Below are 24,276 nucleotides of genomic sequence, written 5' to 3'. Positions count from 1 at the left end.
CTGCTTTGTGCCTGGTGATGATTTTGGTGTTTTTGATGGAAATTTAAGTAATTACCATGCCATATAAATTGCTTAAAAAATATCTTCTGAACTATACATATATGTATATATCAGCAATTACTACTTAATAAAATAAATATTAAAATATTCAAAAGTTTTCAAAAATTTTCTATGGAGGAACCAGAAAAAGAAACACTTGAATATCCCTAAAATGTAAATACCTAGCAAAGAAAGCTGTTTAACTGCAAGGCTTCTTCCTCTTCCAAGATAACAAGGTCATTTAAATTGTTATCCATGGAAATGTATTATCTAACTTAAAAGACTAGCATGCCACATGAGTAGAGAGGAATGATAGTATTATTATCCAAATAACAACTGTAGGGGAGGAAGAAAACCATATTAATCACATTGATAATACTTTCTGTGCCCCTAGAGAATTAATTTTGTATGTAATTATATAGTACTTAAAAATTATACAGGAGGGTGTCTGGGTGGCTCAGTGGATTAAAAGCCTCTGCCTTCCGCTCAGGTCATGATCTCAGGGTCCTGGGATCAAGCCCCGCATGGGGCTCTCTTCTCAGCAGGGAGCTTGCTTCCCTTCCTCTCTCTCTGCTTCCCTTCCTCTCTCTCTGCCTGCCTCTCAGCCTACTTGTGATCTCTGTCAAATAAATAAATAAAATCTTAAAAAAAAAAAAAAAGGATTCTACTGTCCTTTAACTTAGGTAAACCCAAATACCCAGCTGTGAACTTACAGCTAAAAACTAATTTCTGATACATATGTGCTTGACATAATTCCATTTAAAAATCTAGCATATGTAGATTCTCTATAAATGCTCTCAAGGTATAGAAAGCAACATAAAATAATGGGAAAAGTATGTATTTTGAAATTTAGAAAACCTGAGTTCTTAGCTTAGCCTCTTTTTAGCTTCCTTTTATCTCTTCTTAGCTATGTGACCTGGGAAAATTATGTAGCCTCTCTGAAAAATGACAGCTAATAAAAGAAGCTAGTGAAGTAGTCCTACCAGTAAATAAAATAGTCCAACTAGTAAAACAGTTGAAATAGTAAAATAGTTCTAATAAAACTCCATTTAAGCATATGAAAAGATGCTCAATATATGTCCTTAGGATTTTTTAATTAAAGCAACAATGAAAAAACACTACATACCTATTAGAATGGCCAAAATCCAGAACACTGACAACACCAAATGCTGGTGAGGATGTGGAGCAATAGGAACTCTTCTTCATGGCCAATGGAAATACAAAACAGTATAGCCACTGTGTAAGACATTTGGTGATTTCTTACAAAGGTAAACATACTTTTATCATATGACCTAATAATGGAATGCATTGGTATTTTTCCAAACAAATTTTACCAAATTTATATCTGTACAAATACCTGCACATGGATGTTTATATAGCTTTATTCATAATTGACAAAACTTGGAAGCAGCCAAGATAAACTTTAGTAGGTGAATGGTGAATGGATAAATAAAACATGGTACATCTAGACAATAGACTGTCATGCAGCACTAAAAAGAAATGAGGTCTCAGCTATGAGAAGATATGGAGGAAACTTGAATGTATATTACTAAGTAAAATAAGTCAATATGAAAAGGCTGCATACTGCTTGAATTCAACTATATGAATTCTGGGAAAGAGAATTTTTTTTTAAAGATTTTATTTATTTATTTGTAAAAGAGAGAGGAGCAAGAGTGAGCACAGACAGACAGAGTGGCAGGCAGAGGCAGAGGGAGAAGCAGGCTCCCTGCCAAGCAAGGAGCCCAATGTGGGACTTGATCCCAGGACGCTGGGATCATGAACTGAGCTGAAGGCAGCTGCTTAACCAACTGAGCCACCCAGGCGTCCTGGGAAAGAGAAAATTATAGAGACACTAAAAAGATCAATGGTTATCAGATGTTTAGGGCTGTGAAACTCTTCTATGTGATACCTCAATGATGGATGACAATGTATCATTCTATATCTGTCAAAACCCATTGAAAGTACAACCCCAAGAATGAACCCTAATGGAAGGTATAGTCTTTGAGTGGTGATGATGGGCACCTGGCTGGGTGGCTCAGTTGTTTAAGCAACTGACTCTGGATTTTGTCTCAAGTCATCTCAGGGTTATGAGACTAGGCCTGCATTGGACTCCACACAGAGTGGGGAGTGTTGTTGAGATTCTCTCCTCCTCTCCCTCTACCCCTCCCTATACTCAGGGCTCTCTCTTTCTGAAACAAATAAATAAATCTTTTAAAAATGATGTAACAATGTAGACTTATCCAAAATAACAAATGTATCACTTTGGTGGTGGATGTTGATCGTAGGGGAGGCTAGGTATGTGTGAAGTCGGGGATATATGGGAATTCCTTTCCACTGAAACTTACTGTGAATCTGTAACTGTGGCTCAGTTGGTTAAGTGTTCGAATTTTTATTTCTGCTCATGATCTTGGGGTTGTGGGATTGAACCTTCTGTCAGGCTCTGTGCTGGGCATGGAACCCACTTGGGATTCCCTCTCCCTGTGCCCCTCCATCCTCCCACTCTAAAAAAATGAAAAAGAAAAAGTCTATTAAAATCTATTGAAAATTATTGGGAAGCTAAAAATAATATAATATTAAGAAGATGTTATTTATTAATTTCCATTGATTTAATTCTCAAAATAATTATAAAAGTATTGTTAAATCTACTTAGAGATGAGAAAATTGAGTCAGAGAATTCACTAATTTATAAATCATTTATTCCCCTAATATTTACTTAGCATTTACTATGTGCCAGGCAGTGTTAAGCATGGGAGATAACTAAAATGAATCAATATGGATATTATATTCCAAGGAAGTGAGACAAACAAAAAGTAAGTCTACAAATAAAATAACTTAAAACTGAATTAATTAAGGAGATAAAGTGTTGAGATAGGGAATAATAGGAACTCTTTAAATTAGTTCAGGAAAGGTTTCACATTTAATTTGAACCTTAAAGGAAGGAAGGGAGCTCACCATTTGAAGAACATTATATGCACATAGTACAGTATGTTAAAAAGCTCTGAGGCAGAAACTTTCTTTTTATTTGAGAAACTGAAAGAAAACAAAATATTTAGAATTTAAGGAAAAGATGAGATTGAAGAGGGAAATGTAGACTATAAGCCTTCATAATGAAAAATTTATTCATTGAACACATTTCCCGAGTGTGGTTAATGATATATATTAATGAATGCAATCTCCGATGTCCTTGCACTCATGAAAGAAATACACACTCCCCAAAAAGTTAATTTAAATAATAATAAATAAATAGATAAATAAATAATAAAACTTCATATTAAAGTAAATGCAATGGGAAAAACAAAACATTTGCAAACAAAGCAGTAACTTATAAGGAAATATATATTTATATATTATAAATATGCATATTTTATATATCTGTATATGTATATACACACACTATATCTAGTGCTGAAGAAGCAATATTTGAGCAGAGACCTGAATGATGAGAATGATCTTAGGAAAGATCTTTCCAGTCAGAAATTGGGGGCAAGGAAAGCAAGGCAAAGACTTCAAGTCAGAAACGAGCTTGGCAAGTTTGAGGAGCAGAAGGAAAACTAATATATCTGGAATATAATGAGAGAGGAATGAAAAGCTAGGGTCAGAGAGGAAAGTGTATAGCACTGTGACCACCAGGGTAAGCAGTTTTGCCTTTTTTTTTTTTCCAAGTTTCAATAAAAAGCCATTATTGGGTTTTAAGCAGATGCATGATGAAATAATGTTTAATTTTTAAAAGATCACTGTGACTTTATGGACATTGGGGAGGGTATGTGCTTTGGTGAGTGCTGTGAAGTGTGTAAACCTGGTGATTCACAGACCTGTACCCCTGGGGATAAAAATATATGTTTATAAAAAAAATAAAAAAAAAATAAAAAATCAAAAAAAAATCACTGTGACTTTCTATGGAAAATTGAGTATGGGAACATAGAAATGGAAAGTAGAAGTAAGAGACTACAATAGGAACCTACAGGGGAAATAAAGCTTACATGAACCATGTTGAAAGCAGGGGAAATGGAAGGAACTTGATAGGTTTTCAGGATTTGCAAAGGATAGAATGGAGAGTTAGAGTGATTTCCTGGCTTTTGACTTGATCAATTTTATGAGTGCTGGACTCATTTGCCAATGTGAAAACGAGCGGTAACACAGATTTCAGGGATCTTGGCAAGGAAGTTGAATATTATTCTAAATGCACTGGGTCATCTATTAGTTCATTTGAAGTAGTGGTGGGGATATAATTAAATATATACTTTAAGATCTTTTGTTGCTCTTTAGTGAATGAACTAGAATAAAGGGAAGCAAGTATGATGCCTCAGTAACTGGTTGAGTAACTGGGTAGGTGATGGTGTGATGGTGTCTTTTTTTTTTTTTTTTTTTTGAAATCAGAGAAAAGGTATACAAGTTTTAAGAAAAAGATGAATTCTGTTTGGGGCACACTAAATGTGAGATATCTATGAGACATTAAGTGGTACTGACAAGTGCTTGCTGAATATGTGTGCCTAACGCTTACTAGGAGAGGTCTAGGTCAGGTATATAAATTTTGAAGTCATCAGCTTAAGATGTTATTAAATTTAGAGGCACCTGGGTGGCTCAGTGGGTTAAGCCTCTGCCTTCGGCTCCGATCATGATCTCAGGGTCCTGGGATTGAGCTCCACATCGGGCTCTCAGCTCAGTGGGGAGACTGCTTCCCCCTCCCCCTCTGCCTGCCTCTCTGCTTGTGATTGTTCTCTCTCTGTCAAATAAATAAAAGCTTTAAAAAAGATGTTATTGAATTTAATATGTGTGGGTAAGTTCATTTAGGGACAAATTAAAAAAAAACAGAAAAGGGGCTATAACTAAGCATAGAGAATCATCAACATTTAAAATAAGGTAGAAAAACAAACAAAAAAACCCCAAAACAAAAAACAGTAGCAAAAGATCCTGAGAGGAGTTCCCATTGTGGTAGGGGGCATGCCAAGGAAGAATGACGTGCTTAGAGAGGAGAGTGTTAAAGTGTGTGTGTGGGTGAGCAGGGAGGGTGATAGTTCATTTTGCAAATGCAGCTGAGAGGCTGAGTAAAAAGAGAATAGAGCTATATCTCTTGGATTCAGCAAATTGGAGGTCCTTAGTGTTGTGTCAAGATCAGTTAAGCGGAGTTAGTCTATAAGTCACTCCAGTGGGTGGACAGATAACTGAAACATTAAGGTAGCAAGTGTAGACAAATCTTTCTGGATAGTTGTCTATAAAGAGAAACAGAAAAATTAAGCTGTGGCAGAAGGGGTCACAGGACTAAGTGAAGGCTATTGGAACAAGTATACATACTTGGAAAATGATTCCATGTGAAGGGACAGATTGGTTATGAAGGAGATACAAAATAACTCAGCTAATCAGGACTTGGAGCAAGTGAAATGTGGTGGGAATATACTATGTATCATCCTTTTTGTCCCCAGATCCATCTTCCATTTTTCTTCACTCTATGGTCTGTCCCAGGTGTCTGATTTGTGTGGATTACATCAATAGACTCATGTATCCCCTGGCTTTTGATTCAGTTTAACCAGTGGGAAGCCCCAGCAAAAGATCAAAGGGAGGGAGACAAATGAGGTCATGGTTTCTATCTCCATGGAAACATTCTGTAGTTAGGTTAGACCAGTTATATTTCTCAGCTGAAACCACTACTCTGCTCAAAGTGGCATCCTGTTTTGGAGCCCTGACTAATACAAAAATCAGAATATAATTATTAGGACTGGCCCAATAAGCAGAGTTCTAGTTCCTCTATAACAGGAGACAAAGAAAGAGAAAATGAATACAAGTAGATGAGTTTGGTGGGGTTTGCTGTGGGCATGTAAGGGTATGACATGTCATTGCTTTTGTTTTCTTACTGAAGTGATCAACTACGTATTAGAGTAGAAGGTTGTGAGGTTAAAGAAAAATGGATAAAATGTTCATCTCGTAGAGTTTGGAAATAGATCCTATCATAAAATGTTTGAGGGTATTAATTGTGAGTATAAACAGTTAGTATTGTTTAGCTCTTTGGGAGTAGGCATGGAGGAAAAGAAATGTCATGTAAGGCATATTTTTTGTAAGGCGAGATACTCCAGCACAAAAGTGGTGAAAGTCTTGAAGATGTGTATAATATAGAAATTATGCTAATGGACCATGAGACCTAGGCCAGACAAGGTTTGGAAGTCAGAAGTGAGGTTAAAAGGGGATTGATGGATACTGGGAAAGTATCGGGGTCCCTGAGTTAGAGATCTTTATAGGACCAAAGAATGGTAGGCATGTGTGTGATTGAACAATGAGCTAGATGAATGGGCTTTAAAAAATCTTAATATAGAGATAGATCATTTTCTGACCATTGCGGTAGTGTAGCTGTAGTCATGGGAGAGGGAGGCTGATCCCAGTGAGGGAAAGGATTTGGCAATGAGGGGGTAAAAGGACTGAAACATCATGTTGGATGCTTTATGTAGGTGGATTTTGTATACATAAAGAATAATGATAAGAGTTGGTAAAGAAAGCAAAATTGTCATCCAGTAGGTAAACATTTGGAAGTAAAGGCTTCCCTTCCCACTTAGTACATATTTTGGTTCAGATTTCATTGGATAACAGCAACTGTAAAGAGAGAGAGCATGGTATAGTAAAATGGCATGAGCCATAGAGGAGCAGAAGCTTGAAGGAGGGAAGAAATGATATGGGGTAGCAATGAGGGGCAGGGAGGACACCAAATGTGCCTTTGTACCTGAAGGATGGGAGGCGATGATGATCTCCATGAAAGAGAGCTGAAGGACAAGCACTGTTATTGGGATATGGTCCAATAAAGCAGAAAGATGAAAGGGCATTCCAAAAATTAGTTGAAAATGTGGAACAACAATGTGCTGATCTCTAAGCAGGAGTTCTGTCATACGGTGACAGTGTGTGGGAACATGAGAAGAACAGCAACTGGTCAGGCTAGAGCATATATGAAAACAGTAGAGGGAAAAGCCAGGTCAACAGGGTTGGGAAGAAAGATGTAATTAGTCTTGTTTCTGAGATGTGTATGGGCAAGAGGGCACATTACCATCATATCCAAAATGAGGTGTAATGACCCTCATGGGATGATTGTTGTTCTCCAGAGGTTGGAAAGAGCGTAATCACCTTTCTAGACAGACCGGCATGGCAACCTTCTCTAAATTTTCCACTCCACAGTGTCTTTCCCTAAGAGATCGCCTTCCAGAGCCTTTACCCATGGTCAGATAGTAAGTAGCAGAGCCAGCTGCACTCTGGCTTATTCACAGGATACCATGTTCTTCCTGCCCCACAAAAATATGTCAACGCATGGATTCTCTTAGTACTTAATTAAACATATGAGTTTTTAACAGGGCCTGTTGTGCAGAGCCTGTAAGGCTCCTCTCTATATTCATTCTGACTTTATTCAACTGATTTCCTTACCTCCTGGATGTGACTTCAGTCACACTGATGGCAGTAGTCCTCTTTCTGGAACACTCCAGTATCATATTGGCCTCGGGGCTTTTACTTGCTGTGTCCTTGACCTGAAATTCTCTTCTTTCAAATTTTCAAATGGCTAAACTGTTTCTCATCTTTTAGGTTCTACCTCATTTCTCCTCTCCTCAGTAAAGACTTCCAGACATATTACTCAATTTTGTCTTGTCCTCTTTTATCTTGCCAAGTACCTTGAAGTTGTTCTGTATCCTATTGCCCTATCTTATGCTTTTATGTCATTTATCAGCATCAGAAGTTATGTGTTCTATTTCTTTAGACATTTATTATTGATTTCTTCATCTATATCATGAACTTCATGACTCAGAAATTTCTCTTTTATATAGAAGAGGGCTGGCTCATAGTTGGTGTTCCCTAAAATGTTGTATGAATGCAGAAACCCTTGATAAATGTTGTTTATTTTTCCATATTCCAAAGTAAGTTACTATTTTTTTCCTATAAATATAGTAGTCATAATTTTCATATTTGTTAGGACAAAATGTGGTAATATGTAAGAGTCCCTACTCCAGATTTTAGAGCATAGTAGGCAATTAGTGAGTTTTTATCATTCTTTCATTGATACAGCCCCCTGAAATAGAACAGCATATATTGAATGAATGATGTGAATCAAGTTGGGATATTGCAATCATGTGAAATTGGATCTTATGTTTGCTTATTTTATAGCATATATCACATTATATGTTATTTTTCACATGATAGAAGATTAATAATATCATATTTTTATTATATAGTCATGGTGAAATTATTATAGTCACATATTCTCTTTTGAAGTACAAATATTCCCAAAGTAGTTTGCCTTCTTAAGATTTCACCTTATATTAATTACAATTAACAGAAAATAAAATTGACTGTTATTCTAAATTAATGTGAAATATTCTGTCTTCTAAGGAAAGCTACAATTCTCATAGTTTTACGATTAATTATTACCTCCTATCTTCATGTTTACTATTTCCAGGAGGAACCCTATGTTCTGTTTAAGAAGTCTGACAAGCCTCTCTATGGGAATGATCGATTTGAGGGCTACTGCATTGACCTCCTCAGAGAGTTATCGACAATCCTTGGCTTTACGTATGAAATTAGACTTGTGGAGGATGGGAAATATGGAGCTCAGGATGATGCCAATGGACAGTGGAATGGAATGGTCCGTGAACTGATTGATCATGTAAGTGTCTTTTCTCATTATTGTCATTACCTCTGGTAGTTTGCTATAAGATTTACTTTTTAAAAATTTTTTGAGGGTCAGGGGTTAATGACAAAGAGCAATAATATATTTCAAGTATGTATTTTCTTAAATAATAAAGTAGATATATTTTTGCTCTTAAATATAAAGAATCTAAGAGGGATGTTTGGTCCTATTAGAAAGAGGTGTCTGTTATAAATTAACTAGTATGTAGTGATTTAATACCTTAAAATAATTTAGTCCTAATTTTCAAGTTATAATGTGGGTTCCCAACAATTTATTTCTTTTTCACCTTTATAATGCTAAGTTCATAATCAACAATAAGAATGAGTGATGCAAACTCTAAATTTTGTGATAAAAATTTCCTAAACTAGGATAGGATACTTCTTATCTTTATTTTTTTATTTTTTATACTTCTTATCTTTAGAGGATAGGATAGTTCTTACTTTAGAGTAGAAATGAAAGCAATCCAAAAGAATAGAATATGATACTGTATAAAAGTAATGCAAATGTATTAAGCATATGGAAGCAGGAGGATAAACATTTTATTTATTTAGTTAGTTAGTTGAATAAGCCAGACATTCCTTCTTTGGCATTATTTCATAACTTAAAATTTTATAATTGATGATTTTCATTTATAATGAAGGCATTATTTCATAATTTCTCAGTCAGTAGTGTCAATTAATTCATCCCTTTGAAATATGCTCTTTTATCTTAAAAAATAATAACTTTGCATTTGGTTTTGTGTTTTGTAATATTTAAGTTTATTTTGACATTTTCCGTAATATTAAGGCATGTAATTCTTGCTAAATATTCTATAAAATAACAAAATATACGTTCCTTTAAAATACAGTGTGAATTATACCCTAAATAAAAGTTCTTATTAATGGAAGTAGCAAATATAAGCAATTTTTGCAGCATTTTGAAATACTTCATTGCTATTAATTACAACACTTATTATCAAGAGTAAGGGAATAAGGGAGATCTGAATCTATCTATATGTTTGTATGTATGTATGTATATATCTAACTATATTTCATCTTTCTATCAAGAAGGAGATATTAGGGATGCCTGGGTGGCTCAGTTGGTTAAGCAGCTGCCTTTGGCTCAGGTCATGATCCCAGCATCCCGGGATCGAGTCCCACATCAGGCTCCTTGCTTGGCAGGGAGCCTGCTTCTCCCTCTGCCTCTGCCTGCCATTCTGTCTGCCTGTGCTTGCGCTCTCTCTCTTTCTCTCTCTGACAAGTAAATAAAATCTTAAAAAAAAAAAAAAAAAAAGAAGGAGATATTGGGCTTTGGTTAGAAGCAGAATAACAATACAAATAAACAATCATTTTTAAAATATATGTTTCTTTTTTTTTAAGATTTTACTAATTTATTTAACAGAGAGAGAAAGCACAAGTACAAGTAGGCATGAGAGGCAGAAAGAGAGAGAGGGGCAAGTAGGCTCCCTGCTGGGCAGAGAGCCTGATGTGGGGCTCAGTCCCAGGACCCTGTGACCATGACCTGAGCCAGAGGCAGACACTTAATCCACTGAGCCACCCAGGCACCCCTAAAAAATATTTTTCTTTAAATCTTCCACATACTTCTTTTAATGACTTGAAATTTACTTATTGAATAAATAAGTATGTGGAAGATTTAAAAATCAATTATTTTTTAAAAATTCTGCTTAAATGGTCCATTTATATTTTAACTTTGTAAAATCCATTAAAGATGATGACAATATATGGTTTGGAACCAAATATAAAACTTTAAACTTTATGTACACTTCTATTAATATAGCAGTAACCATCAAAACTCCAATTCCAGCTGGTTTAGCAAAAATGTTAACTTGTATGTTTGCATCTTTGACAAGTCCAGAGGTGGTGTGACTGGATTTTGCCTCACTTTAGTCCTTGCTTCCTTGTATCTGTTTTACTCTTGGACATGTGCATCCCAACAAGTGTCAAGAATAATTGCCACCAGCAGTTCTAGATCAAACATCTAGGTAGAAGTAAAACACCTGGATGTTGTTTCATCAAGAGACCCCAAATTTGTTTTCATTGGCCTGAGGTAGGTCATAAACTAAATCCTGAACCAATTATCCCATTCAGCAGGAAGTGCCATTCTCACTGGATAGCTTGGGAGCATATATATCCATTTAAGAAAGTAGGAGTTGGAGGTCAACCTCTTTTAAAACAATGTAGATTTAGATTTGAGGAACTGTGGAATTTTAAAGGAAAATTAGGATTTTTATACCTGAAGAAAGAAGAATGGATACTGCACAGCTCAATACAATGGATATCCACTATCAGACCTTGGAATAACTGGCTTATATAAAGCTTTTATTTGAGACAGAGCTCAGGAGTTTTAGATCATCGATGTCTTTATGTATATATTTGTCAGAGGTGCTCAATTAGTGCCCTTTAATTAAGATTTTTGAGATTCAAAATGGATTGAAGTTTTTTGTTTTCTAGAATTTCTTTTTGACTTATTATCCATGTTTCTTCAAGGAAATTAAAAGTAGAAAATGAGGTTAGGAAATAATGATTTACATCTATGGCTTTAAAGATGACACACCAAGTAAGGGACTAGTAAGGGGGATATTATCAGTTAATACTTGTTTCTCAAGAAAATTGCCTGTGGTATTGAGTTGAGACCACTGATGAGGGCTTCAAGTCATTGAGTCATTTTATTCTTCTTGGTGCCAAATCTGTCACTTCACCTTCCTTTTTTCCCTTATTAGTATTCCCTTTCTTGGTACCTTCCATGTCTCATATTGTCAACATAGCCTTGGTTTTTAATATTTAGCACAAGTCATATTAAAATAGAATGATGATTATAGTCGATATATTTTTCTTTATACAAACTCAGCCCGGTTTGCACATTTATGAATATGCTAATTTCAACAACAACAAAAAAATAGTAACTCTTACTGATAACCAGATAAATACCCTAGACTTCTTACTTTCCTTGGATAAGCTTACCTTGTCTTGTAGCTTGATAACATTTCTCCCGCTGAAATTTTACCATTCTATATCTTCAGCCCTGAGCCTTAGACCCATATATCAACCCACTTCTGTTATATTTTTGGCTTAAATTTTTCATAAGCATCTCAAAGGTAGCATATTCCAGACTGAATTTGTTATTTCTCTTTCTTGAGCCTTCCTTTTTGACGAGTTTCCTATATCAGTACATGTAGCAATGAGTCAATAGGTTTCCCAAGCCAAAATTTAGTAGTCATTTTTTTAGTAGTCATTTTAAAATCATTTCTCACTCTACCATGTTCTATTGAGAGTGCTCCTTAAATAATTCCAAAACCTTCCTACTTAGCTCCATCTCCACTATCATCTGGAATAATATCCCAATATGAGGTCCTTTTCCGTCTAATCCATTATCTCTGTGAGGGGTTGTATCTGTGTGTATTACTGGAAGATTTTATGCAAGAAAAGAGCAAAATAAGATTTTCCTTCTGAAACATACCCTTTTCTTGCATAAAATCCTCCAGTAGTTTCCATTATTCTAAGGATATAGGACTGACTATATATTCATAAACCTTTCGTATTTGGTCATTGTTTATTTGTTATGGAAATTTTCTTTTTACTATTCAGAACTAGTCTCAGATCTTCTCCACCATGCTTTCTGTATTGGAAGGTTGTCTTACCTGGAGTAAATCAATAGTGCTCCCAGAAAGGGATCCAAGGGAGGGAAAGAGAGTGAAGTCAGAATATTTATTTCCTTCCTCACTCCCTGAGCTGTTGCCTTGAGCTGGCTGCATCCTTACAAGGCACTTCACTTTCTCATTATGATCCTGCTCTTCACAAATCTCTCTCCTGTTCTCAGTTCCAACTTACACCCTACATAGCTTTATTTCTTCGGATCTTAGGGGTAGTTACAGTTCAGCTACTGTTAGCCTTGGGATCCTGCACTATCCCTTAAAATTTCCTGACACCAGAGGTCTTTGAAGTATGTTCCACAGAACTGCAGACCTGCTAGAAATGCAAATTTTCCTAGAATTACTAGATCTAAAACTCTGGAGTGGGGACTGGTAGTCTTTCTTTTAACAAGCCTCAGTGGTAATTCTGATGTTCTCTGAAATTTGAAAATCAATGTCCACTCTAATTGGCATACCTCTCTATATTTTATTCTATTCTGCCCTATCCAGCCAAAGCCATGTGGACTTTTCCCAGTCGTATTCTCTTTTGCTTTCAGGTTAGTTCTCTGTGTACCACTGTCCTCAACCTCCACCTCAATCACTTCACCTGAATTATTTCTGTTTAACTTCAGAAACTCTTCCCCAGTGAGGTTTCCCCATCCCACCCCACAAAACCCACCTGCTATGAGTTTTCACACTAACCTTCTTGCATAACACCTGTCACACTTTAATTACCAGCTCAATATCTGTCATACTTGTTTAAATGTAAGTTGTATGATAGTTATACAATCAATCAGAACTATTTTAAGTGCAAATGTCAGAAACATGGCTTAAAATAGCTTATACAAATATAGTTTTTTAAAAGCCCCATGACACTAAAAACTCCAGTGGTGGTTCTCAATTCAAGTATAGTTGGCTCCAGGGTCTTAAAGTCTGTCGTTAATGACTGACCTCTCTTTTTCTACCTTATTGTCTCTTGACTTTACTCTCCTCTCCATATGTTTTATTCTTAAGTCCTATCTTCCATGTGGTGACAAAGGTGAACTATGGTGGCTCTAGGCCAATGGTTATCAACCTTGGGGAGGTTTTTTTGTTGTTGTTCCTTTGTTTTTTGTTTTGTTTTGTTTTTGCCCCCAAAGACATTTTTACTATCTTAAGGAGGTGGGGGTGGGGGTTGCTACTTACTGTCTAAAGGTAGAAGTTAGTGGCGCTAACCTCTAAACAACGTGCAAGACAGCCCTTCACACACAAAAAGAATTATTTGGCCCTAATCATCAGTCATGCTGAACTAAAGAAACTCTACTCTGGGCTGACCTAGTCCTTAAAGCCCTCCTTTTGAAAGCGATAAAGGTCTTTTTTTGCCAAAGTTTCCGCAAAACCCATGGTGGGGGTTTAGGGTAAGATGGGATGGGTATCAGTTGGGTCAGTCTGGATAAGGTGCTCATTCTCTGAACTAATCCAAAAGGCTAAAATTAGGGAAGTGGTAGTTGGAGTAGCCAGACTTGGGTCATGTGTCCATACCTGAAACTATGGGCTAGAGCCCATCTAAATTATACTACCTATTTTTATATAAGTTTGGGTGCAGAGGCAACTAATATTTCTTTTATATGAACTATGTGCCAAATCATTTTCAATTTTGTTTTGTTTTTGTTTTTGTTTTTGTTTAGGCTTTACTAGGTTAAGTAGAAGGGAGAGAGCCATCAAGAGGCTGCATTTACACAAGTGTGGTGATGGGGAAATACAATTAAAAATAAAACCTCCTTCCAACCTAGAAAACCTTTTCATAAAGGTAGATGAAAAATAAAATAATTTTATTAATGAATAGGCATTAAACAAGAATGGAATGCACATCAAAAGCAATTCACTAAGAGATTGAAAAACAAAGAAATCTCACCCTTTTTAATAGCCAGGAAGACACAACCCATGGCATATATGTTCTCAAGATAAACAATACCTAGTCCTCAAGTAAGAAGGCTTAAAAAACACCCTTTATTACATATGGTTCCTCTAAATTCATTTGGAAACTGGGATGAATGTCTGTGTTTACTAATTGGTTTTATATAATAGAAAAATAAACTTTCAAGTCTTTATGAGAAAGGTAGGTCTTAGGCTCCCACCCACCAAAATTAGGCTCCTCCTCTCCCACAAAAATTTGGAAATAGGGTGTTATCTTCTATGGTGATTACATTTCAAAAAGATACCCCCCAGATCCTTGGGAAAGATATTCCTAGGTCATAAAGCTGGAAAGAGGCTTAATTAACTTTTTGAAGATTTATATATATTTCAAAGAGAAAAAGGACTTACAAGTTTTTTAAAGTAAATGTTCTAAGAAAAGGGGAGGGGCTTTATTCCTTTATTTTCAATAGGGAGAATTGAGCCTCCTGTGTTTAATTTGTATTTGCCCTTACAGTTCCGAATCTTTGTTATTTTAGTAAAACCTGTCTTAACCACCTTCTTCTCCATCTCTCTCTTTTTTTGTTAACTTTAAAAAAAAAAAGATTTTATCAATTTATTTGACAGAGATCACAAGTAGGCAGATGCAGGCAGACAGAGAGAGAGGAAGGGAAGCAGTTCCTGCTGAGCAGAGATCCCCATGCGGGGCTCGATCCCAGGACCCTGGAATTATGACTGGAGCCGAAGGCAGAGGCTTTAACCCACAGAGCCATCCAGGAGCCCCTCCATGTCTCTTTTTTGAGAAGACCCTCAAAGTACAGCGCTTGGTATAATCTCTCAAATTTATTTTGATCCAATGAGAGATGATTCCTTGGTGATGTAACATGAGGATACAAGAAAGATATTAGGAAAACACAGCTCCCTGAGGCAGTTAGTCCTTAAAAAGTCACAAGCCTTCTTTTGAAGGCACCTTCCCCTTCCATCATCTCCATGGTAAGCCTGCACAACACTGCACACTAGTAAGTCCCTGTTAAGGCAGATGTGAGTTCAAATTCTCATTCTTCTGCTATGTAGTTTTATGCCTTGGGCATATTGCCTTAAACTCTTTGAACCTTAGTGTTCTCAAAAATAAAATAAGGATAATGTCATATTAATAATTAGTATGATATATATATATATAAGTTCCCTAATGCAGTGCTTGACATGTAGTTGATAAACAATACAGATGCATTAAGTATGAAATTTATTATACATAGTAATATGTATACTTATTCTTTCTACTACTATATTGTTAATGAGCATGCTTGCTGAGGACTAAAACATAAAACATGTAGACACTATTATAATGTGAAAAATGTAGGGATTAGGGTTGCTATTGATACTAATTTTGTATCAGAGCCCATAATATTGGCCTCAGGTTTTAATAATAAAACTGTTTGTTCGTTAGAACTTTTGATGTTCAGCTATCTCATTCTACCTAAATTATCTATGTCTGGTGATTTTATATTAGAATTAAATATAGGGAATAATTAATAGAAAGTCAGATTCAGTGTGAGATTAGCAATAGGCAAGATAAATTGGTGGGGAGGGATGATACTTGGGATACCAGCAAAGGAGAGACAACCAGTTTAAAAAATTACTATTTAATATGTATATTTTTTAAATCAAAGTAATCATTAGAAGTAAAATCAAAACATGTTTGGACCTCTTTGATTTATTTTATGCTTTGGTAAGGTGTCAAATTTGAATTCTATTAAAACTGAAGGTAAAGAGCTATATTGTTCTTGCCTAAATCTTCTAAAATTTCAACCTAGCACTACTTAAATACATTTTTAAAATAAAACTTACTCAGAAACAAATGATTTGGTAAATTTCAAAAAATGTTGATAGCATATGTCCTACTACAGAGGAAATAGAAGAGCAATCTAGGTAGTTTTCCTTTATATAGGTAACCTGCCTTTTTAGGTCTTTCCATCAAGCTATCTATTGAGTTTTAATGATGATTGGTGCCATGGGCCATTCTATTTGAAGTTTGTTGGGCAGCTATAAAAGTTGATTTTTTTGTGAGTCATCAGGCTAATTAAAATCTAAATAAGAGCACTATTTTACCTTATCAGTTCCCTGCATCTATAGTCCTCTGTATTGTTAAATACTTAGTAGTAGTCATTTGCTTCCTATACTGAAAATAATCAGGAGACACAAATGATACAATTGTAGAAAGTGTTCAGCATTAAAGAATATTTATTGAAAGAATGACACAAATGTTGGACAGTGTTCCACAACAAATGTTAAACTCAAGCACCTTAGAGAAAAGGCTACATATTTTCCAAATGCGTTTATTTTTATGTTGTCTTTGAAGGCCCCAGTGAAAGTTTCTATTCAAGGGCCAAGTAAAGAAATGCATTGTGATGTCCTTTCCTTTTTGAAATTAAAGCATTCTAAGTTTTTATATAATATTCTATGTAATATGGTATGAAATTTTTCCATCTTACACCAAGGTTAGCTATTGAGCTATTGTAAGTAGCAGAGTCTGTGTTTTGTGAATGGAGATCTCAGTTTCTTGCATTCTCCACAAAAGATTTACCTGAGGACCCATGCTTGAATAAATACAGCCAATAAGGAAGGTAGGAAGCACAAAGCAGTTTATTAAAGACACTACACGCTTAAGATGGGAGAGTGGGCAGGTCTGGAGGTGGCAAGTGTGGGAGCAGGGGGGTGGGGGCAGTGGCAGCAGGGGTGGGGCAGAGGCAGCAGGGGCATCTTTTTCTGTCTGCTGGGGTCATAGCTGGGGGGCGGGGGGTGTCTCCCAGTGAGTTTATTTCCAATCATCTAAGAGACTCCTCCTACCTCCTGGCCTGGAGGGGTAATTTTTGCCCCACAAAGTTCTTGCCCAAACTGTCCTGGCCATCTTCCCTCCCTGAGGGGAAGGGGTTGAAACCCCAATGTAAAAGTATTACTGTGAAGCTCTAGGTTACCCAGGGGACAGAGGCTGAAGAGCAGAACACATGTTCTACACTTGTGACTCTTGATCTGTCAACCCAGGGTATTGGAAGCCTCTAGACCAGGATGTTGAAAGGCACAAAATGGGGATATTGTGTCCTCAGGTTCCTAATGTGTAGCCTGTTTATCACCGCCCCCCCACCCCCAGCGTATGTCTAAGTAACTGCCGACTCTGTTGGAGCCTGACTGAGTAGAGGTAAGAACACAACTTGCTAATGCAAGCATTGTATTAAGCTAGGCATAAATTTTACTTGTAGCTTTGGGTAGTGTATTCTTTATGGCTAATAACTCACTTATGGGCTCATGAGATTACTGTTGTGAGTATGTTATTCATAAAGCCAACTAGAGTTATTCATAAGCATGAGGGAAAACACCTAGGCTGCAATAAGCTAGCAGCACATATTATTATGGGACTACTTAAAGGAGACAAGGACAGTTAAATTATTTTCAAATCTCTGGTGATGTTTGCCTTGGCAATGGAAAACTTTGGGAAAATTTATACATGTAAACATCCATACATACGTTAATACACTGGTATGCAAAGTCTCTGTATGTGCAGGTTAAAAATGGACCAGAGATCAGAGACACTCCTTGTTATTTGAAATTCTTTGCTTTTTCATCTTTCCAGCAGAATATGCCTCAGCTGGAGGCAAATTTCAGCACACTCTTACACCAGTGATCTTCTGGGCCTTTTCTGACCTAGTGTCATAATGCTGATAAACTGTGTGACGGAATATTATGTCTGCAAATCCAGTTATTTCTTACCTGAGCAATTTGGGAATTTGGATGCTATCTATTTTCTATAATTACAGCTAAAAAAATGAGAAGGTCTTAAAACCATATTCACAGTCCCTTTACCTCATTAAAATTGTATAGATTAGGGGCACCTGGGTGTGCGGTTGGTTGAGCAACGGACTCTTGGTTTCTACTGAAGTCGGTATCAGGGTAGTGAGATTGAGCCTCAAGGGGGTCTCTGCGCTCAGTAGGGAGTCTGCTTGAGTTTCTCTGTCTCTTTCCCTCTGCCTTTTCCTCCTGCATGCTCTCTCTCTCAAATAAATAAATTAAAATCTTAAAAAAAAAAAAAAAGAATTGTGTAGGTTGAAGTTTTAGTCTATTAAAAGTGTATGTTTTCTTTTAAATAACATTTTAAACTTAGATCTTCCAGAGGGGCCAACTTATTTTCCAAAGGTTACAACTTCTCTGCGCTTAAAGAGGCTTGTATTTTGATATCATTAACCATTTGTGTTTGGTAAGAGTGTATTGGTCAATAAAAGCTTTTTCTTTTTAATGAGGCTCCTTTTTCTAGCTTCAAGTGCTGTTGAAATTTTAAAAAACAAACCAACAAAAGCTTGACCATTTGGCAGATTTCTTATAAAAAACAGTAAGAGAGATTCAGTTTCAGTTTCTAACACAACAATAGTGAAGTGGAAAGTCTGTTGGGATCTAATTCACCCTTATTTTACATTATTTTGAAGAAGACCAGTGATGCTATGGATTTCCAACTGCATGAATGCTTCCCAGCATGCTGCCCTAGCATTGCAATTGGTATTTAACATTATCAAGCCTTTTATGATTCCTAAATGAGCCTAACAGGACCTCTCTATACTTTGCTTTGCCTCCTGATTGCTCTTTTATTATATTCTAGGGAGGAAATCAAATATTTGTTTTTCAGGGAACTTAAAACTGCTCCAGGTATTATCACAAAAATGGAAAGCCTAAATCAAAAAAACAGTTTCAAATAAATGGGAATTGACTTGCAGTGTAGCTTTGAATTTTGATAGTAATGTTGTTGTAATTTTGCACTCTAGTGGAAGCATCCTAGTATTTTCAGTTAAAAACATTGAAGAGTAGTGATATTATGATCATGATTTTTTTTTTATTTTTAAGAGAAAGAACTAAAAAATAAACATGCAAATTTATTTTTAATTCCCCATGACCCAAAAGTGACAACTGTTAGCATATCTGTTTCCTTTGTTTCAAGTTTCTCTTTTAATATATTTCAGACCATTTTGAAGTCCCTTATTTACCATAATTAGTTTCTCAATCTAGTAATAACCTAAGTCAAGCACAAAAGGTGGAATTACATTTTGCTCTTCTGTCTCCACATATAACAGCTATCTTAAGTTTGGTATTTTTCTTGCCCATTTTACTTAAATCACTCAGTAGTACTCTAAAATAGGAATATGCCACTTTTATTTAGCTAGTCTACTGAGAGACACTCAAGTTAATTCCATTGTTAACATATGTTAACATAAGTTAATTCCATATGTTAACAAAAACCAATATTTTTATGAAGATCCAGTCATGCTGTCTTGTCTCCTAGAGCACCTATGTAGAGCTTCTCTATGTGGCATACTGAGAAAGAAATTGTTTAGAGTTTATATGTATTTCATAAGATATTGAAAATACTGTTCTCCAAATTATTTTATTAATTTACATTTCCACCAAGAGTATAAAGTTTGTTTGTCTGCAAAATCACTAACTTCAGATTCTCACTATCTTAATTTGGTTAATCTGCATGCAAATGAAATCTCATTGCTTTAATTTGCAATTCCCTGTTAGCCTCTTTCTCCTCCTCTTACATTTATAGACTAGTTTCTCCTCTGAATTTCCCATTTTTATTTCCTTTGACTTTTATGAATGTTACATAGTAATTTGTTATATTTTCTGAATATTAATAATGCAAATATTTATCCCAGTTAGGATCTTGTTTTTTGATTTGTTTAAAATGGGTATGCATGTGTGTGTTTGGGTATCGAAGTTTTAAAGTTTGAGTCTCTCAAATTTATTAATTTTTCCTTATGGCTTGTGATGTTTTTGTGCATTGTTGGAAAAATTCTTCCTTAACTGGAGCTCATGAAATTATGTTGTTTGTTTGTTTGTTTGTTTGTTTAATACTTAAGTGCCTAAGGTTTTTGTCTTTCAAATTTAGCAATTCTGTCCACCTGCAATTTGTTCATTAAGTCTGCATGGGTTGGACTTCAACTTAAGTAAAAGTCTCAATTTCTTCTGCTCCCTTCATGAAAGAGAGACCGCCCTAAATACTCAAAGTCACAACATATTTGTTAATAATTTTCCTTTCTTCATTAAAAAAAAAAAAGACAAAGTACTTTGCAAGCAAATGATTTTTACTTTTAATGAGAAATCTTGTAACTATTATCGCAGGTATTAGAGGCACGACATATTAAGAAGGCTTTATGCCTTCTTTTTTGGCTGAACTTTTTCTTCAAAACAGATTTAAACAGGAAGCTGTCATAGTTAAAATGTACCGTCAGATAGTTCAGAGGCAAAGAAGAGAGAGTTAATACAGAGGTAGGATATCACAGACCAGTATAATTCTGATTTGTACCAGATAAGAGATGATGATTCTTTGGAAATTATCCCACAAATGATACTCAACAACAATTTATTGAAGGCTTATTCTGAGAAAGACACTGTTATCTATAGTATTAACAATATCTCTCAAAAATATTGATTATATTTTTTAAAAAGAAAATAAGACATGATAAGTGTTAAATAATTCTTTTCATACTAGTGTAAAAAGAATTTTTTTTTCTATGTGATTGCATAGTAACATTGAGGTTATGTTGAGAAATACTTAGTTTTTGTTTTTTTTTTTAAAGATTTTATTTATTTATTTGGCAGAGAGAAATACTTAGTTTTTTAACATTTTTTTCTAACATGTACTCTCAAGATTTTTAATTTTATTTATTCATTCATTCATTCATTCATTTATCTTTGGAGGGAGAGTGAGAGAGAGCATATAGTTAGCACAGAGCCTGGCACGATTCCGGGACCCTGAGATCATGACCTGAGCTGAAATCAATAGTCAGATGCTTAACTGACTAAGCCCGCCAAGCTCCCCAATAGTCTCAAGATTTTTAAAAGAATTTATTCCCTAATCACAACCTTTGCTAATTTCTTCTTTAATTGTAATTGTTAGCAAAACAAACAGAGCTAAGGATTGTTTTATTTTTGTAATTACATAAGAAATTGCTAAATAAACATCGCTCATGGATACTACTCCATTTTCAAATATGATTCCTGAATGTACGATACTTTAAAATATCAGTAAAGTAAATGTTTTGGACATAAATATTATCAGAGAAATATAGTAAAAAAACATAATTTAAAGACTAAGAGGAAGTTCAATGCTAAAGTTGATATTACAGAGACTTCTATAGATATAGAGATATTCTTATCTACTCCTGTACATCCTATGCATAATTTTACCTCCTACAAAAAGTATACGACCGATCAATCTCACACTACTAGGCATTGAAACTTTTCCTTAAGTTTTCCCCTAACCCTTAGGCAAGATTTATTAAAAAAGAAATAGGATGGAGGATGGGGCTAGTGCCTGACTGGTTCAATCCATAGAGCGTGCAACTCTTGACCTCAGGATTGTAAATCTGAGCCCTACGTTGGTTGTAGAGATTACTTAAAATCTTTTAGGGGCACCTGCGTGGCAAAGTTGATTAGGCATAGGACTCTTGGTTTCCTTTCAGATAATGATCTCACGTAGTAAGATTGAGCCCCCCAGGGGTTCACACAGAGCATGGAGTTTTCTTAAGACTCTCTCTCCCACTTACTTTACCCCTCCCCCAGGTGCTCAAGTGCCTCAAAGCAGATTTAAACAGCAAGCTCAAGTGCACCTGCATGTGTCTACATACTCTATCTCAAATAAATAAATATTTAAAAAATAATAAAATTTTTTGAACCTCCCCCCCCAAAAGTAGCTTCTCAGAAGTTTCCTAAATGAACAGAGGAAACAGAGTGGAATGGAGAAGGCTTGAGTTGGGAATTTGAAAACTCAAATTGTTACATGAAAATGAAAGTAGAAATATAAATTAAGGGCACGGGTATTCTGGGAGAAAATTACCCACATAAGCAGATCTAAAATCTAGAATTACTTGAGTTCAACAATAAAAAGTTTGCGTTTGATTCAGAGAGTGAATTTGCAGTGGCACTATTGAAGCAGTGGGCTGGAAAGTTTGTTTATCTGTGGTATATGGAACATCTGTGTGTTATTAAATAATAAACACTGATTTGCATCTATTATTACCAGAAAAACAAAATCAATGAATTGAAAACAGATATAAACAAATGTGGTTTTTCAAAAATGACATTTGCTTTAGAACATAAAACAAATCAAAACAGAAACAAAACCAACTCCTAAACAAAAAATAAAATTTTAAAAAGGCAAACCATAGCACGAATTTTCTTAATAGAACAGATATCATTTCTTTGTTAATTGTGATTGAATTTTCCTATCACATGAAATTAATGTGAGGTTTCTTTTATAAAAGTAAATTTGAGGAATGCCTGGGTGGTTCATTGGGTTAAGCCTCTGCCTTTGGTTCAGGTTATGATCTCAGGGTCTGGGATGGAGCCCGGCATTGGGCTCTCTGCCGGCAGGGAGCCTGCTTTCCCCCCTCTCTCTGCCTGCTCTCTGTCTACTTGTTCATTCTCTCTCTCTCTCTCTCTCTCTCTGTCAAATAAATAAATAAATAAATCCTTAAAAAATTAAATAAAAATAAATTTGAATAATGGAACATGTAATTTCTAAAACAAGATATTCTTCATGATGTCTCCTTATGGAAGTATAATTCAGTACTATTAGTTCAGCATTTTTTTGCCTACCTCAAATTTAGGCACTGAAAATATAAACTTGAATCCTAGGTGAAATAGGCACTTAAGTAATTTTTATATACTTAAAGTCATACAATAATAGAGATATTCCCAAAATATTTTGGGAAACCTGAGGTTTATATATCTAATCTTGGCTGGAAGGAAAAGAATCAAAAATGTCATTAAGATTTAATTCTAAGAAAATGACAGATTTTTTTCCAATGTACTGTTTTTAGTGTGGCAGTTTATTTAATTTCAGCTTGAAGTTTTACCTGAAGGATATTATTTTCTATAACATCACAGGTGAGTAAGGAGCGAACTATAACTTGATCAGGTTCATTTAAATATATTGAAAAACAATTCAATTTAAGATAGACTCTGATCTGATTCAGAAAATTGTTCAAGATTAACACAAAGTAAAAACAAAAAAGTTTCTACATCTTTTTTTCCTAAAATATTTATTTTTATTAACTAAGAACAATCTATTACAAAAGCATTTGTTTGATAGTATACCATTATACTAACATTAAGCACTTTTGTTTTATGCCAAAATCATGTGTCTTCACCCATATAATTTCCTGATCATTTCTAAATACATTTTAAGGTTTCCTGGCCCTCTAAGACATTTAGTCTTTGCTAAAGATATAATCCCCGAACCAGAAATTTTTCATTTGTCTTTGCTTTTTTAACATGTTTAATTATGATGATATTTCTGATCAAGTTTTGTTTTTAAGCATTATCCAGCTTGGACTATTGGACGATCAAATATATTGTCTGTGGGATTTATTTGATTACAAATTTATTTACTTGTTTATGTGACAGTATTTAACTTAGTATTAGACAATACAAAACTATCATTTATACCCTTGTATTTTCTTCTCTTCAGAAGAGATTAATTCTGATACCTGATAATACCCTAAGCTCCTTTTGTTCACCATAGACTAATTTTTACCAACATTTAGATTAAAAAATATTCTCTCTAATGTCACTTTTTGTTTTTCAAAGCATACATCTTCAGAATTTTTTCTGAATCAGAGTATAAACTCTCCAGGAAACTGCATCTCTAGTAAGACTTAACACGGGCTAACACAGGATAGACACTTAATGAGGGTTTGTTAAATAAATTAACTATTTTTTTTTTATCTATGCCAATTTGGCTGACTCCAGTTAAAAAGCTACTTATAAATAGGGATATGTCTCAAATGAATATCCCCAACCATTATATTCTAGCTATTAACACACATGACTTGTCTCCTCTGTGCAAATGTCAGTGTCTTGACTGAGGCAGAAATTATTTCAAATTCTTGGCATCTCTCACAATACCCACTATAGGGTCCCACACATGGTGGAGATGATTAGTCAATGTCTGTAAAATAAATAGATGAGTATAAGTTATCCACCCATGCTCTCCTACTCTCCACAGAAAGGAAGTACA

The 24,276-nt window shown here is 35.2% G+C and overlaps 1 protein-coding gene across 3 annotated transcripts in view; it reads left to right on the top strand.

The window, feature by feature from the left end:
• Nucleotides 1-24,276, top strand: part of GRIK2 (glutamate ionotropic receptor kainate type subunit 2) — a 652,846-nt gene that overhangs the window by 439,605 nt on the left and 188,965 nt on the right. For all 3 annotated transcript variants that reach the window (XM_082731868.1, XM_082731867.1, XM_082731869.1), the window contains exon 11: nucleotides 8,459-8,665. In XM_082731868.1, coding sequence (XP_082587994.1) covers nucleotides 8,459-8,665 — 207 coding nt within the window. The remainder of the gene's footprint in view (nucleotides 1-8,458; nucleotides 8,666-24,276) is intronic.

The sequence above is a fragment of the Mustela nivalis genome (assembly GCF_964662115.1).
Source record: "Mustela nivalis genome assembly, chromosome: 5".
NCBI lineage: Eukaryota > Metazoa > Chordata > Mammalia > Carnivora > Mustelidae > Mustela > Mustela nivalis.
Note: the sequence above shows the minus strand (reverse complement) of the source record. Positions and strands in the feature narration are given on the sequence as shown.